The sequence below is a fragment of the Loxodonta africana genome, chromosome 7 (assembly GCF_030014295.1).
Source record: "Loxodonta africana isolate mLoxAfr1 chromosome 7, mLoxAfr1.hap2, whole genome shotgun sequence".
Taxonomy (NCBI): Eukaryota; Metazoa; Chordata; class Mammalia; order Proboscidea; family Elephantidae; genus Loxodonta; species Loxodonta africana.
The window spans coordinates 105561087-105579417 of NC_087348.1; the positions used below are offsets into that span (position 1 = coordinate 105561087).

The 18331-nt window shown below is 36.0% G+C and overlaps 1 protein-coding gene across 7 annotated transcripts in view; it reads left to right on the top strand.

The window, feature by feature from the left end:
- TMEM135 (transmembrane protein 135) overlaps window positions 1–18331 on the top strand; it is a 274512-nt gene that overhangs the window by 244273 nt on the left and 11908 nt on the right. For all 7 annotated transcript variants that reach the window (XM_023558535.2, XM_003418551.4, XM_064288810.1 and 4 more), the window contains 5 exons: window positions 2519–2665; window positions 9019–9088; window positions 12245–12412; window positions 16185–16248; window positions 17129–17205. In XM_023558535.2, the coding sequence (XP_023414303.2) occupies window positions 2519–2665; window positions 9019–9088; window positions 12245–12412; window positions 16185–16248; window positions 17129–17205 (526 nt within the window). The remainder of the gene's footprint in view (window positions 1–2518; window positions 2666–9018; window positions 9089–12244; window positions 12413–16184; window positions 16249–17128; window positions 17206–18331) is intronic.

The window sequence follows — 18331 nt, forward strand, 5'->3', positions numbered from 1 at the left end:
GGATTGTAAGCTTCGTTAGAACCTTTTCCTTTTACCTCATTGTCTGACTCTTACCACATAGTAGATACTGTAGAAATATTGATTTAGATACTGTAGAAATATTGATTAACGTTAGTGTTGTTGTATTTTATAGTTTACCAAGCATTTTCACATAGATTAGACAATTAAATTCTTACGGGTGTTTTTATACCCATGTGACATGCTGGAGCTGAGGCTTAGAATGCTTTACTACTTTAACACCACATACCTGTTGTTGTCGAGTTGATTCCAACTCATAGCCACCCTATAGGACAGCGTAGAACTGCCCCATAGAGTTCCCAAGGAGTGCCTGGTGGATTCAAACTGCCAACCTTTTGGTTAGCAGCCATAGCACTTAACCACTATGCCACCAGGGTTTCCTCACACCACATGAAAATATATATATATATATATATATATATATATATATATATATATATATATATATATATATCCTGACACCAAATCCAGTGTTCTTTCAGTTTATGTGAAATGTTGCCTATTTTTATTCCCAAAAGTACATATAGTAGATGCTTAGAGAAGATTAGTAGTATGGAAGTATAGGAGGGTAGAATTAGGGTGGGTTCAATACTAAGAGAACTTTTTATATGATTATCTCAAGGTTCTTTATCAAATGAGTTAATGCAGGAAAAGTCTTTTAACAGTGCCTGGGACATAGAAAGTGTTCAAGAAATGTTGGCTATTATTTTTGTTGTTATCCTGTATGTGGTAAGCCTTAAGCTGTTAGACTCAAAGGACAGATTTAGATAAGTATAAGGGGTTAAGACTAGAGAGCCCTGGTGATGCAGCGGTTAAGTGCTCAGCTGCTAACCAAAAGGTCAACGGTTCATACCCACCAGCTGCCCCGTGGGAGAAAGATGTGGCAGCTTGCTTCCATAAAGATTTATAGCCATGGAAACCCTATGCGGCCATTCTACCTTGTCCTACAGGGTCACTATAAGTTGGAATTGACTTGATGGCAATGGGTATAGACTAGTAAGGAGTCCCTGGGTGGTGCAAACGTTTAACTACTTGCTGAAATGTTGGCAGTTCAAAACCACTCAGAGGCACCTTGGAAGACAGGCCTGGCAATCTGCTTCTGAATGGTCACAGCTTTGAAAACCCTATGGAGCAGTCCTACTCTGTGCACATGGGATTGTCATGAGTTGGAATCGACTCATCGGCAACTAACAACATCAACAACATAGACTAGTAAAAAGGTGCTTACAGTAGTAAAAAGGGGCTCATTGCACAGAGGAAGAACTGACTCACCCTGGCTTGGGGCAGAGAGAGCTTCTCTGAGGAAGTGACTTCTAATCTGAGATGGTCAGCCCTGGCCAAAATAACAACAGTGTTGTGTAAGGTGTGAGAGAGATTATTGTATCTGCTCAGGCATAGTTTTATCCTTGTTGCTTATAAAGACCTTAAACTCTCCATGCACATCCATAGTCGAGAAACAAATTCTTTTGGACTAACAGCTAGCAAGGATGCACAGCTGCTGTGTGGTGAGAAAGAATCCCATTGCAAACTCCCTATAATTTAGCAAGCTAGATATGTTTACCAAGTTGGTCCCAAAGGGGTTGGGTTGCAGTTGTTGATATTTTTCTGGTGATATTTTCAGCTTTTTTTCCCTCTCTCTTCAGAGTTTTAAAATTTTCATATATTTGTCCAAGTCTCACGTTCCAGTATTTGAGTGTAGTATTGTAAGAGCAGCGACTCCTATAGTGAACGTATAAGCAGTAATAATAAAAAATTCTGATAGAAGGTACCGCTGAAGTGATATCTAGAGGTGGTAACATTTTCTTTGCCTTGTCTTTGGAAAAATACTGTTCTGTTTTGATGAAAGAAGGATGGTGTCTTCTCCTAGATATATGATTTCTCCCAAGAGAAATAAGTAAATTGGAGTGATACCAAGTTTATCATTTTTCTAATGAATTAATATGAGGATACATGCAATCTTGACTGTTTTGTGATTCCTCATTCTTTAGTTCTCCCATTTCTCTGCGTTTATACAGATGATGTTCACTGCACTGTGGTTGTTTTATCATTCAAGGCAGCATGGAGTATAAATTTAGAAGAAACCCATCCAGTTGTAACTATAAGCAAAATTTAGGGAAAAATATAATTTTTAGTGATTGACTAGCAGACCCAAGTTAATAGTTCATCTGATTCTTTTGAAGAACTTTAAATAGGCAATACATTAGGAAAGTGGTGACCTAAGTTAGAGGGGGTTTCATACCAGTGCTATGCTAGAATTTACTTGGTTAATTTGATTTTAAAACTCCCACATTGTCAATCAGATGACTGCTAACATTTTAAGTATTCAGATTTTGAAAGCTTGTTTTTCTTCAGAGATTTTATATAAATCATGAAAATACTATTTTAAATGATGATACTCTCCAAAATGTATTTGTCTATAAACACAATCTTTTTTTTTTTTTTCCTTATTGATTTTTCTCTTAAAGGTGAAAAATGTCTCACATGGTACTCTTTGCTTTAGATTCATTGTAGGAAAGGAAGAGATTCCCACACATTCTTATGCACCAGAGGCAGCATATGCAAAAGTGGAACAAAAGAGAGAGAAACTTGAGGAAAAACCAAGAAGAGTGAATATAATTGCTCTCGTCAGGAAACTTGTGGATTCAATGTGAGTTCTTTATCTTAGTATTTTACCAGTTTGTCACTGTTTTATATGATGTTAGTACCGTGCCAAGGTAGTTTTGGTTTCTGCTCAGGTAATGATAATAATTTTTCACTAAAAACTGTGCATGGGTTTTATAACAGGCACATAATGGCAATGGAATGTTATTATTTCTGGCAGTAGTTAAATGAATACTGTATGCCATCATGAAGCCCTGGCCACACAGTGGTTAAGCACTTGGCTGCCAACCAAACGGTGGGTAGTTCAAATCCACCAGCCATTCCTTGGAACCCTATGGGGCACTTCTACTCTGTGCTGTAGGGTCACTATGAGTCAGGATTGACTTGACAGCAATGGGTTTTTTATAGACCATCATATTCCTTTAAAATAGATTTGTATGAAATTAAAGTATATTTCTCTTTTGAACTAGACAGAGGCTAGGATGGGGAACATGAGGAACAGGTGAACTGCACTAATCGAACATGCCAAAGATAGGAAGGAGAAAGGAAGGCTCCAGAGACTGATTCAAGAAGATGAAGGAACAATAAGGAGCGAGCAAGTAAAGGATATTTTGTAAGAGTAGAAATTTTCAAGGCTTTGGAAGTGAAATAAAAAATATTTATTTGTGTATTATACAAAGAAGCCTTTATATTTCATACAAATAAGTCTTCATTTATATTGCCAGTGTAGATATTTAAGAAATGTAATGGTTTAAAGTTAGAGCACCAGCCAAAAAAAATGATCTTGTAAGTGATACTTTGGAGTTGGAGGAATGAGTAAGGAATATAGAAAGTTAGGAGATCAATTATAGTAGGCTTTTTAACGTCCTGTGAGAAATCAGAAGACCTGTATTTGACTCTTATCTTGCCCCTACCAGCTTTGTGACTTTGGGCAAGTCATTTAACCACTCTGTACCCCAAAGTCCTCAGCTATTAACTGGGGTTAATAATCTCTATTAAGGATATTTGTGAGCATCAAATGGGACAACATACATGAAATATCCTTGCAACTCATGAATACATGAGTAAGTGCTCACGTTTTTACAGAATTTAAAGACTTTGTCTTCATCTGAGTATATACTGCACCTGGAAGGTGAGAGGGAAGAAAGGAATAGTAAGTGGTAGGAATAATTGTGGTCATGAACTTATTAAAGCAAGTTCAGAAATAGTTATGGGTTGCCTCAGTGGGGAAAAAGGAGGTAGGAGAGGGTCTCCATTAATGGAAATAATATCAAGAAGAATCAGAGGGGAATGCAGAGTATAGTGTTGGTGAATGATGCCTTGGGTATCAGAACTGATCAGGTCAGGCAGAACTAGTCAGAGTAGCCTCTGTGGGTCCACTGGTGTGAAAGCAGGTGCAGGATAATAAATACAGAAGCAAAGTAAATAATACAGGCAATAGGCTGTCTGATACTTGGGAAGCCATTTTAATAATAGACTAAAACGTAACTAGTAACCCATTGCCATCAAGTCGATTCCAACTCACAGAGATCCTATAGACAGAGTAGAACTGCCCCATAGGGTTCCCAAGGAGCGACTGGTGGATTTGAACTGCCAACCCTTTGGTTAGCAGCCAAGCTCTTAAACACTGCACCACCAGGGCTCCAAAAAATGAGAGACTAAGGAAAGATTAAATGGCTGAACAGTACAGTTGATAAAAGAATTTGACTTCACTAGAAAGGTAGAGTAAGACAGTTTAGTAATTTTTGTGTTGTTTTGGTAACAATGACTGAGAAATACCTTTGAAGAGGACACTTAGAAGTATGAAGAGCAGTGGTTTGCATGAGGCAGTCCTCTCTTCAGGTTTCCAACTTAAACCACTCAACAACTTCACAAGACTGGATACGTCATATCGTTCTAATGACATAAGGGCAATGGTGGGTATGAACTGTTGCTGTTGCCCTTCAATAGGGAAGGCCGCCTGTATACTTCATCAGTGAAGAATTGGATTTGGGAAGAGGTCTTGCTAATCAGTTTGCAGATGGAATTGGAGAAGTGCAGAGCCAGAACATTGCTCCACAAGTTATTGTTATAAAAGGAAACAGCTCATATGTTCCAACCATGAAAAAAAAAATTATACTCTGAAAAGATGTCATAAAAACTACTTATTTTGGAACATGAACCCTTCAGAGAAAAAGGGGGAGAACTAAGCTCATGTTAGATTCTCCTACTTAAATTCTTTTACACATAGGGTAAATAAAAAGTCCTGGAGTCGTTGTACCAAATAATTAAAATAAGTATGTCTTGAACAGTAGTCCTCCCAGTAAAAATGTTTATTAAATACTAGAAGGTTAAGTGGTTTGCATTCAAATCACAAATAACCCACTTTTTTAAAAAAAATAATTTTTATTGTGCTTTAAGTTTACAAATCAAGTCAGTCTGTCACATATAAGCTTATATACACCTTACTACATATTCCCATTTACTCTCCCCCTAATGAGTCAGCCCGATCCCTCCTTCCGTTCTCTCCTTTCGTGACCGTTTTGCCAGTTTCTAACCCTCTCTACCCTCCCATCTCCCCTCCAGACAGGAGATGCCAATACAGTCTCAAGTGTCCACCTGATACAAGTAGCTCACTCTTCATCAGCATCTCTCTCCAACCCATTGTCCAGTCCCTTCCATGTCTGATGAGTTGCCTTCGGGAATGGTTCCTGTCCTGGGCCAACAGAAGGTTTGGGGACCATGACCGCTGGGATTCTTCTAGTCTCAGTCAGATCATTAAGTCTGGTCTTTTTATGAGAATTTGGGGTCTGCATCCCACTGATCTCCTGCTCCCTCAGGGGTTCTCTGTTGTGTTCCCTGTCAGGGCAGTCATCAGTTGTAGCTGGGCACCATCTAGTTCTTCTGGTCTCAGGATGATGTAAGTCTCTAGTTCATGTGGCCCTTTCTGTCTCGGGCTCATAGTTATCGTGTGACCTTGGTGTTCTTCATTCTCCTTTGATCCAGGTGGATTGAGACCAATTGATGCATCTTAGATGGCCGCTTGTTAGCATTTAAGAACCCAGACGCCACAGTTCAAAGTGGGGTGCAGAATGTTTTCATAATAGAGTTTATTAGGCCAATTGACTTAGAAGTCCCCTTAAGCCATAGTCCCCAAACCCCTGCCCTTGCTCCGCTGATCTTTGAAGCATTCAGTTTATCCTGGAAACTTCTTTGCTTTTGGTCCGGTCCAGTTGAGCTGACCTTCCCTGTATTGAGTATTGTCCTTCCCTTCACCTAAAGTAGTTCTTATCTACTAACTAATCAGTAAATAACCCTCTCCCACCCTTCCTCCCTCCCCCTTCTCGTAACCACAAAAGAATGTGTTCTTCTCAGTTTATACTCTTTCTCAAGAACTTATAATAGTGGTCTTATACAGTATTTGTCCGTTTGCCTCTGACTAATTTCTCTCAGCATAACGCCTTCCAGGTTCCTCCATGTTATGAAATGTTTCACAGATTCGTCACTGTTCTTTATTGATGCGTAGTATTCCATTGTGTGAATATACCATAATTTATTAACCATTCATCTGTTGGTGGACACCTTGGTTGCTTCCAGCTTTTTGCTATTGTAAACAGTGCTGCAGTAAACATGGGTGTGCATATATCTGTTCGTGTAAAGGCTCCTATTTCTCTAGGGTATATTCCAAGAAGTGGAATTTCTGGGTTGTATGGTGGTTCTATTTCTAACTTTTTAAGAAAACGCCAGATGGATTTCCACCAGCAGTGTATAAGAGTTCCAATCTCTCCTCAACCCTTCCAACATTTATTATTTTGTGTTTTTTTGATTAATGCCAGCCTCGTTGGAGTGAGATGGAATCTCATCGTAATTTTAATTTGCATTTCTCTAATGGCCAATGATCGAGAGCATTTTCTCATGTATCTATTAGCTGCCCGAATATCTTCTTTAGTGAAGTGCGTGTTCATATCCTTTGCCCACTTTTTGATTGGGTTGTTTGTCTTTTTGTGGTTGAGTTTTGACAGAATCATATAGATTTTAGAGATCAGGCGCTGGTCAGAGATGTCATAGCTGAAAATTTTTTCCCAATCTGTAGGTGGTCTTTTTACTCTTTTGGTGAAGTCTTTAGGTGAGCATAGGTGTTTGATTTTTAGGAGCTCCAAGTTATCTGGTTTCTCTTTGTCATTTTTAGTAATGTTTTGTATTCTGTTTAAGCCTTTTATTAGGGCTCCTAACGTTGTCCCTATTTTTTCTTCCATGATCTTGATTGTTTTAGTCTTTGATCCACTTGGAGTTAGTTTTTGTGCATGGTGTGAGGTATGGGTCCTGTTTCATTTTTTTGCAAATGGATATCCAGTTATGCCAGCACCATTTGTTAAAAAGAGTATCTTTTCCCCAATTAACTGACACTGGGCCTTTGTCAAATATCAGCTGTGCATATGTGGATGGATTTATATCTGGGTTCTCAATTCTGTTCCACTGGTCTGTGTGTCTGTTGTTGTACCAGTACCAGGCTGTTTTGACTACTGTGGCTGTATAATAGGTTCTGAAATCAGGTAGAGTGAGGCCTCCCACTTTCTTCTTCTTTTTCAGTAATGCTTTACTTATCCAGGGCTTCTTTTCCTTCCATATGAAGTGGGTGATTTGTTTCTCCATCACCTTAAAAAATGTCATTGGAATTTGGATCGGAAGTGCATTGTATGTATAGATGGCTTTTGGTAGCATAGACATTTTTACTATGTTAAGTCTTCCTATCCATGAGCAAGGTATGTTTTTCCACTTATTTAGGTCCCTTTTAGTTTCTTGCACTAGTACTTTGTAGTTTTCTTTGTATAGGTCTTTTACATCTTTGGTAAGATCTATTCCTAAGTATTTTATCTTCTTGGGGGCTACTGCGAATGGTATTGATTTGGTGATTTCCTCTTCGATGTTCTTTTTGTTGATATAGGGGAATCCAAGTGACTTTTGTATGTTTATCTTGTAACCTGAGACTCTGCCGAACTCTTCTATTAGTTTCAGTAGTTTTCTGGAGGATTCCTTAGGGTTTTCTGTGTATAAGATCATGTCATCTGCAAATAGAGATAATTTTACTTCTTCCTTGCCAATCTGGATGCCCTTTATTTCTTTGTCTAGCCTAATTGCTCTGGCTAGGACCTCTAGCACAATGTTGAATAAGAACGGTGATAAAGGGCATCCTTGTCTGGTTCCCGTTCTCAAGGGAAATGCTTTCAGGCTATCTCCATTTAGAGTGATGTTGGCTATTGGCTTTGTATAGATGCCCTTTATTATGTTGAGGAATTTTCCTTCAATTCCTATTTTGCTGAGAGTTTTTATCGTAAATAGGTGTTGGACTTTGTCAAGTGCCTTTTCTGCATCAATTGATAAGATCATGTGGTTTTTGTCTTTTGTTGTATTTATATGGTGGATTACGTTAATGGTTTTTCTAATATTAAAGCAACCTTGCGTACTTGGTATAAATCCCACTTGGTCGTGGTGGATTATTTTTTTGATATGTTGTTGAATTCTATTGGCTAGAATTTTGTTGAGGATTTTTGCATCTATGTTCATGAGGGATATAGGTCTCTAATTTTCTTTTTTTTGTGGTGTCTTTACCTGATTTTGGTATCAGGGATATGGTGGCTTCATAGAATGGATTAGGTAGTATTCCGTCATTTTCTGTGCTTTGAAATAGCTTTAGTAGTAGTGGTGTTAACTCTTCTCTGAAAGTTTGGTAGAACTCTGCAGTGAAGCCATCCGGGCCAGGGCTTTTTTTTTGTTGGGAGTTTTTTGATTACCTTTTCAATCTCTTTTTTTGTTATGGGTCTATTTAGTTGTTCTACTTCTGATTGTAATAACCCACCTTTGAATTCTCAAATAATCTATTTCTGTATTTTTAAAAAGTGAACTTTGAATTCTAATACTGTATCATGTTTCTTTTCCATATGTTTTCTCTCAAATAGAATTAAGTGTAAATTCCTGTAATCTGAGAACATTCTCATTATGATTTTTGCTTAAGTACTGACTTTATGGATGATTTATGACTGTTATACTCTATAACAAGGAATTTAAAGCTTCCAAAAAATTTAGCAGAGTATATAGATAATGTATACAAATTTATAATAGTTAGTCACAAATACCAATATTTTTCTATTCCGCGTTCAAGTATTTTGACTGCTTCCCATGTTTTATACAGTGTGTTAAATGATGAGCAACAAAGAAAGACAAAAATCTCTCTCTCATCCTTGCCTCTCTATGTCTGAAGACACCTGAATATGCACATATTTAGAAATGAGTGGGTGATATTTTCTCATTTTTTGGCTAGGGAGTTTTAAACAAATCTACACACACACACACACACACACATTTTAATTATAATTAGTTTAGGTTGTTTTTGTTTTGTTTTATTTTTCGGTTTAATTTCAGATGCAAGCATGGACCAAGGCATAGATGTTGCAAACACTATGAAGATAATTGCATCTCTTATTGCATTAAAGTAAGTGCATTAAAGTATCCACTTTTTAAACAATGGGGAGTATGTAGAGAAATAACTTATTTATTAAAAAAGAATTTAAAAGTAGATGAAAAAGTTACATTAACAATTGCTATCATTGTATTTGACTTGGAGAATAAGAAATTTGTGAGAGCTAGGTAACAGTTTAGCTTTTAATATTCAGTTACCAGATCCTTAGTGAAATAATTTTTAAATTAACTTATTTAAAAATTAGTGAAAACTTTGAGATAGGAGAGAAGGTGGATACACACACACACACACACACACACACGTCAGAAGAATAGTCATTAAAATTTGTTCTTTGTGATGTAGTCTCAGTAGAACTCCATTCTAGAACCAGGCCCCTGGAATGTGCTGGATCAGTAGTCATACACACACACTCCACACAATCTGGTACAGTTTGGTTTGGGACTTGTAAAGCTGTTACATTTTTTAAGGCATTGAGGTAACTAGAGCTTATCCACAGTTGCCCTACGTTGAGAAAGTTAGTTATGCCCCACTCCCTAATATACTGGCATACTAGTTTGTCTCTCCCTACTTGCCCCTTCCCCCGCTCCACCCCACCACACATACACACATTGCTACCAACTCTGGGAGGGAGGTTATTTTCATTGCAGTTATTCTGCACAGGCGCACTACCTGCTGCAAGTTCCTTAATTGTGGATGGTGCTGCAACAATTCTGATACCTTTTAAAGTTTATGTTCTTTCTTGCAAAGTCTGGTCTCTATTCATCTGATGATGAAAAGAGCAGAGTTGTTCAGTACCCCAAGAGACAGTTATGGGTTGCCTCAGTGAGGAAGAAGGCTGTGGGAGGGGTCTCCAGGGACTCTCCCACGTTAATGCTTATGAACGTAAATGCCTGTGGCCAAGTGTTGATGGTGGCATTCACCCAACATAACACTTGCCCTCAGAATCCCCAAAGATATGACCAGGGGTAAAAGCAGTAGAGTATTTTTTCAGTTGTGCAGTGGTTTCTGATACACTCCTTCCAAATCTGATTTCCTCCCCCACATTTAAAATGATGGAAAAAAAAGCAACATTGCTGATATCTTCATAGTCTGCTGGCTCCTGGAGAGTAATTCTTTCCTCCAGCTGAACATGAGTCAAGTTTAAGGGGAAGCTTCAAGAGAGGAACTAAAAGAAGTAGTCTGATTATATCAGAGATATTTGAGAAATTTTTCTTTTGGACAGGTGATATTAAAAAAAAAAATTACATGGCAAAGCTAGAATTACTGAACAATGAAAAATCTTTGCTTTCAAATGTGTACTAGTAATAAGTAATTTATGTAAAAATCAGAATATTATCTCCATGATAATATTTGGAGGCCTGTGGATAAGGAATTCACATCACAAATTTAGTAAAAATTTCTGACAACGCACCTCATTTATTCCTTGGACTCCATTACACCACATGTTAAATCATAACCCTGAGTAAATATCCATATTAATTACATTTCCCTCAACTCACTATACTCCATTCATACTAACTTTTTGTTGATTCCTAGTACTTGCCAACCTGGCCTTTGTTTTTCCTTTGTGCTTTCTGTCCAAGCTGTCTGGAATCCTTTTCTCATGATAGCTCCGCCTCGTATTAAAATTAAATGCCACATTCTCAGTGGCCTTCCCTTACCACTCAGTCTAATCTAGGTTGCCCTGTTAATTTCTATCCTAGTCCCCTGGTTGTTTCCTTCATAGCACTTACTATAATATGTAATTATTGTGTCTGTTTATTTCTTTACTTATTTCCTGTTCCCTCTACAAGAATGAAAATAAGAACTTTGTGTCCTCTTCCCCATTCTATCCCTAGCATCTAGGGTCATACCTGGCACATAATAGACAGCCAGTAAATATTTCCTGAATACATGAAAGGTGAATGGTTGGAGGGATGAACAGAAAATAGCATGAAAAGATTGTAAAATATGTAATCCTTGAATCCTTAGATTCAAGATTATCATAGGCAAGATGAAAGTGTGAACATTTGCTGTTTTAAACAAATACTAGTTTTAGTTAAGGAAATATGTGGTAATTCACAATAATTGATTGGACAGTTTAATTTCCATATTTTAACCAGTTGCCAGGTAGTTTCGGGTATATTAATGAATGGTACTTCCTAATAATTCATTTTGTTTTTTCAAGTCAGCTGCTATCTGTAAATACAAACCTGACCTTTAGAACTTAGTAGGCAAGCACTGCTAAGAGTATACACATTTTCCCTTTCCAGTGGGGGAGAGATAGGAGGAGGTTGGGAGACATGTAGTGCAGTATATTGGTTGAATCATATACAAAATATAATTTTTTCTGTTAATGTTTTGTTTTGTCTTAATTGGCATTTTCAGTCTCTAGGTATAAAGTGACATCCAAATTTCATTTTCATAAATGTTGAAATGAAATTGGCCAACATTAGTTATCCTCTCCAGATAGTTCCCTTTGCACTATAAACAGTTGTGGGAAATCTGGGAAATGTTGGCAGCAAATAAGGATTTGTAATGGATTTGCTTTCCCAAGTTTTGTTAGTTAACCTTAAAGCTACAAATCACTTGTAATTTTTTAGCCTGACCCAATTGAGCACAAAAATGAAAACCAGATACAATTATTTCTTTTTCTGGGAAGTTCTTTTAGCCTTATCATTTTACAAAGTTTGTACCAAAGGTCTAAACAAATAATAAAATTATTTTTCGGTTGACAACGTCCCTACTCATACTAATGATTAAGAGCAGTTTTCTGTCGAAATTTCCAAAAGCATTTGGTTTTGTTAACTGCTTTTTTTTTTGGAATTTCAACACTTTTGTTTCTAAAACTCATTTGTGGTTTAGGAATTAAAAATCCTGATTATTGTCAACAAAATGTCAAGAAATGGAATTTTGGTGCATAGGCAAGCTTGGCCAGTGCTTGTGAGACTTTTTAAGTCTTTGTAAATCAAAGCAAGTATACTCACTCCAAGATTTCACCCTTATTTTTAAGGTAATTGTTTTAACATTATTGTTTGAGGTTTTAAAACTTAATTTTGAAAATACCTGTGATATAAACTTGTATTACATTTTTCTGAATTTTGTTTTGATTTTGAGATAATAAGATTCATATTCTGTCATACTTCAAAATTTGGTTGTAAATCAGATTTTCCTCCCACTTTTCTCTAGGGTTTCATCAGAATGTTTAGTGTGGGGTACTTGATCCAATGCTGCCTCCGAATCCCCTCTGCATTTAGGCATCTGTTTACACAGCCATCCCGGCTATTTTCTCTCTTCTATAATAAGGAAAACTTCCAGCTTGGAGCTTTTCTTGGTTCTTTTGTTAGTATATACAAGGTAAGGTTTTCAGAAGAGGAAAGAAAAATGAGCCATTAAAGTAAGGTACTGCCTTAACTCACCCATTAATTTTTTTTTTTTTTTAGTGTAAATATCTTGACATTACCAAATATACATAATATATTGGGAATTGAGGTTGGAGAAATTTCTTCTCTTAAAGTGTTACTTAATAACCTTGAATGTGTAGACATATTTGCATTTATGTAAATAATACTGAAGATTCTCAAAGTCTCATTTTTTTTTTTATACATGGACACTCAATATGAATTTTCTGATACTTATAATATCCAAAGTGATATTCATATGCCTGGTGTATCTGTTTTTCTTGATCACATTTACTGCCTGGTTATTCATTTTAAAATATTCCTGACCCTTCTAGCTTATAGCAACACTTGATAGAACCAGGAAGAATTTTCTGTTGTAACTTATATAAAGAAAAAAAAAAATTTTTTTCACAGTGACTTATTTTCCTCGTCCACCCACTCACTATTCCTCCTCACTCACTATTCCCCCAGCACTCTCTCAAATACCCAGAGTTAACATCCTCCTACCCCTTTCTCCCTGTTCCTGTAAACATGCCTGCACACATGTAAGCACACATCAAAACACATACATAGGGAGGGATTGTTGTCTACACAGTATTCTGCAGCTTTAAGTAATGACCTTTAGTGGGAATCATAAAATCACTAATATGAAAAATCATATTACTGACATATTTTATTAAAAATCTAAAATATAAATCTCAATGGTTAAGTGTGTTAACTAAGGTTGACCTGCATGTTTTTTGTTTGTTTGTTTGTTTGTTTGTTTGTTTTGATTAAACTAAAAATAAAATGAATCCTGAGTAAATTGAATCTCAGAATTATTCTGGATAAAATGATCCTGTGTCATTTTATGTAAAAGTTTAATTATAAAAGGCAGGTATGGAGAAAGTATTTTGAAATGGAAAGGAGAAGTGGAATGACAAACTATAAATAACTAATCCTTTATTATGAAATGCTACTAATAAACATTTTCAGTATGGCTTGATTAGGAAGAATTACTAATATTTTTGAATATACAAGAGTTAATGGTACAGGTTATTGGTAATTATGTTTGTGTTCACATTCTTTTTCACTTTTCAAGTCATAATGTTTGTATTTATTCTTAACACAAACTCTTAAATGTTTGCATAAGGATTTTTTCCAACATTTTAGTTTCAGGTTGGTTGTTCTCTACCATTCTGCATATACCAGAGCATGGCTTTTTCCATTTCAATTACTATTTATTAGGTAATACAAACTGATGGTATTGAACTAAGGAAAACACAACTGATCAGAAAATCTCTTACAGAAAATATTTATACAGCATATTCCAAAGCCACCCATGTGCGATCTAAAAATAAAAAATTATCCATGCCGTTGTTATTGATTGCCTATTTGAGTCAGTTCTGACTCACAGCGACCCCATGTGTGTTACAGAGTAGAACTGTTCCATATGGCTTTCTTGGCTCTAATCTTAACTCAAGCGGATCGCCAGGCCTTTTCTTTCCTGGTACCGTGGTCCACTTTTCTACCGTTGCTGCTCAGACTTTTAGGTTAGTAGTCGAGTACAAACTGTGCCAACTAGGGACCTTATCTATGCCATTGTCATCTTAGTGAGAATGTAATTAAGAGTGGGGCAGGCAAATAAATCTCAATTCTTCTGTGCCTTCTTGGTGAGCTGACCCTTTTTTCATTTTGTGATGTTCCTGTCTATCCCTGGTAATATTTTGTTTTGAATTCTACTGTGCCTGATAGTAATATAGCTACTGTAGTTTTCTTTTGATTAGTATTTAATGGTATATTGTTTTCTTGCTTTTCCTTTTAACCTTTCCTCATTTTAAAAGTTGTTTGTTTTAGACCATGTATAGTAGACGGCACTGGGTTTATAGTATAGGCAGTTCTACTCTGTCCTATAGGATCGCTATGAGTCGGAATCGACTCGACGGCACTGGGTACTGGGTTTATGGTCCTTTTGTTTTTATCCAATTTGATAACTTGTGCCTTTTAATTGGCCTGTTTAGACTATTTTCATTTAATGTACTTTGTAATATGGTAGGGCTTAAATGTACCTTTTTGCTAATTGTTTTCTATTTGTTGCATGTTTTCCTTTTTTTTCCTTTCTACTGGATTGAGTATTTCTCTATGACTCCATTTTATCTTTACTGTTGGCTTATTGGAGCCCTGGTGGCACAGGGGTTAAGAGTCACAGCAAGGTACAGCTACTAAGCTAAGGGTCAGCAGTTCAAATCCACCAGCTGCTCCTTGAAAATCCTGTGGGGCAGTTCTACTCTGTCCTACAGGGTAGCTATGAGTCATAATTGACTCAATGGCAATGGGTTTGGTTTTTTTCAGTGTTGGCTTATTGGAGCCCTGGTGGTGCAACAGTTAAGGGCTATGGCTGCTAACCAGGGGGTTGGTGGTTCAAATCCACTAGCTGGTCCTTGGAAACCCTATGGGGCAGTTCTGCTGTGTCCTATAGGGTCACTGTGAGTTGGAAGCGACTTGACGGCAATGGGTTTGGTTTTTTTTAATTGGCTTATTACTTATACCTCCTTTTTAAAAATTTAGTGGTTGCCTTAGGTTTATAGTAAACATTTTTAATTTATCATAGTCTGTCTTTAGATAATATTATACCAGTTCAGGTACCATAAAACCCACTGCCATCAAGTCAGTTCTGACTCATAGTGACCCTATAGGACAGAGTAGAACTGCCCCATACAACACTATATTTCTGATTTTTCCTTAATATCCTTTGTGCTATTGTTATCATATATTTACATTTACATATGTTATAAGGCACACAAAACATCATTACTATTTTGCTTTAGACTTTTTTGCTATGGGGCAGAGAAAGTTTTAGGCCTTGTGGACTGTATGGTCTCTGTCACAACTACTCAACTCTGCTGTTGTAGCATGAAAACAGCCATAGAAAATATATAATGAGCGAGCATGGTTGTGTTCCAATAAAACTGTATCATGTTGAATGTAGATTTTCATATGTCACAAAATATTAATCTTTTAATTTATTTTTCACCATTTAAAATGTAAAAACCATTCTCAGCTCTTGAGCCATACAGAAACAGGTGGCAGGCCAGATTTGGCCAGTGGGCCCTAGACTGCTGACCCCTGCTTTCAACAATTAATTTACTTTTAGAGCAATTAAAGGTAACAAAAAATGTCTTTTAACTTTAACGTCATTTTTACCATTTTCAGAGCTCTTCATTTCTTTTTACAGATCTAAATTTTTGTCTGACATTATGTTCCTCCTGCCTAAAGAACTTCCTTTAACATTTTTTTGTAGGTGGTGAATTTCCTTAGCTTTTATGTATCTGATAAAAGTATTTATTTTACCTTCAGTATTGAAATATATTTTCTCTGGGTACAGAATTCTGGTTTGACAGTTTTTGGTTTATCCACCTTTTTCTCCTTATGAGAGTGGGAGTGACGCTCTTTCTAGCATTCTGTATCTGGGCAAAAGTGGAATTTTGGGATTCATTTTGAAAAATATTACAATAAAAATATTATGTATAATTTCTTAATAGAGTCCATCCAGAAGAATAACTTTATAACAACTTATTGTTCATAATTTTCCCATTCATGTATTCAGTTTGATTTAGATGGGACCACCAATTTACCTCTAAGGTTACCTAGTGGAGCACTGTAATGAGAACATTACAATGTTTTTGTTTTCATGAATTATTTTCTAGGTGTAAAACAACTCAAGTCATTGTATTTTCTCTTTAATACAGGGTACTAGTTGCTTCCTGCGCTGGGTCAGAAACCTGGATGATGAACTGCATGCTATTATAGCTGGTAAAACAATGATAAAAAAATGAGTAATTATTATTGTATCAATGGGAAATAGGAATGAATAGGAAGTATCTTCCAAATTCACCCAGTATCTATATATCTTCCTTTCTTGGTAATAAAATCCTTACTGTGGCACTAGTCCAAACATTTTGTGTTTGCAAAGTTAAACATATCAAGTCACTCTTGGCATCTGATATTTTGAGTAGGCAATACAATAGGTTGGCTCTGTGACCTGCTACAGGGCCAGAAATCTTAGGGAATATGTCTCAAAAGAACATGAAGACTTAAAATATTACATAAATGATTAATAGAAGTTTAATTAGATTTCTTTAAAAACTGCATTTTTACCACTGGCAAGAGAGGCATATATTTTAATAATATATATATTTTTGTATGTTAGTATTCTTGCCTCTACGTTCTTTGACTCTCCATTTACAGAAAGAAGGTAGGGCTATAGAGAGGTGATGATACCACTGAAAATAATTGAAGCTGTTTGGAGAGTAGTTGAATAAATGATATTTGCATTTGAATTCAGAGATGATACCAATAGCCTTTAAAAATTATTTTTTTTTAAGTCATTATATTTGATTAAGCCACTATTTTTTTTTTAGCTTAACTTATAAAGTTTCTTGTATTGTGTGTATCAGGAGTGTTGGTTACTAACTCTGAAGGTCAATTTAAAATTTAGAAATATGTGATAATACAAACTTACCCCATTTTAACATCATCAGTTATATTACTATGCTTAAATATATTTTAAGAAGAGACAGTTCTACAAAATGATTCCTTCCTATTTAAGTGAAGTGATTAACATTGCCAGATGATTTAATAACAAAGAAATACTTTGAGATCTCATCAGTTTTTGCCTTATTTATTGTTTCAGGATTTTTGGCAGGTTTATCAATGATGTTTTATAAGAGCACAACAATTTCCATGTACTTAGCTTCTAAACTGGTGGAGGTAAGTAAAAATTTTTAAGCATGTGTCACTCCAAAAGATACAGAGCTTTTTTAGCTGCTGTCTTACTGATTTAGCAGCAAATATATATCCTAACTGCAGAAGCAAATTCTAATACTTTGGAAGTATTTAAAAAATCAGTTCTTGTATTTGTGTGTATGTGTGTGTGAATTTTTAAACATATACAAGTGTAGAAAGTGTAGTGTAATTAATTCTCATTCACTCATCGTCCAGCTTCAGTGATAATCAGCACTTGGCCTATGTTGTTTCTTCTATACCCCCCAGAGCTGAATTATTTTAAAGCAAATCCTGGACATCCCATCATCTCATTTGTAAAACTCAGGCTAAAGACCCCTTAAAGGCTTAAGGCTAAAGACTCCTTAAAACAAACAAAGAAACAATACCTTCAAAATATAACTACAATACCATTATCATAAAAAATACATTTAAAAAATAGTAACTCCTTAACATGATCATATATTCAGTTAGAATTTAGATTTTCATAGATTTTCTCATAAATGTTTTTTCGCAATCTGTTTGAATCAGTATCCAAACAAAAGTCTCTTAATTTACAGCAGCTGGTAACCTCTCTCTCTTTTTTTTTTTTCCCTTGCTTTTTATTTGTTGAAGAACCATGTCATTGGTTACATGGAATTTACCGGATTCTGGATTTTGCTGATTGCATCCTCACTGGTGGTGTTTAACATGTTTCATTAATCCCTGTCTTTCCTGCAAACTGTTAATTAGATCTAGTGGCTTAAGCAAATTCAGGCTCTTCTTTTTTTTTGTGGGGTGGCAGAAATACTTCAGAGTTACTGTGTGGGTGAACTTTCTGTTGCATCACATTAGGAGGCATAAAAATATCTCCTTGTCTCTCTTTTTATGATGTTAAGATTGCTCAGTGGACTCAGGTGTTGGAAGAGCCAACATGAGATTCCCCATTAGCCTTTCACCTAAACTTTTTAGCAGACATTAATGATCATTGTTGCTACTGGTCATCTCGTTGGGGGTTGCAAAATGGTAATAATCTAATATTATTGTTTCTTCTGCATTTATTAGCTGCCATTCTTCTAAAAATAAGCACTTTTCCTTATCAACTATTTTATTACTCTGAAATTTTTTTTTTTTA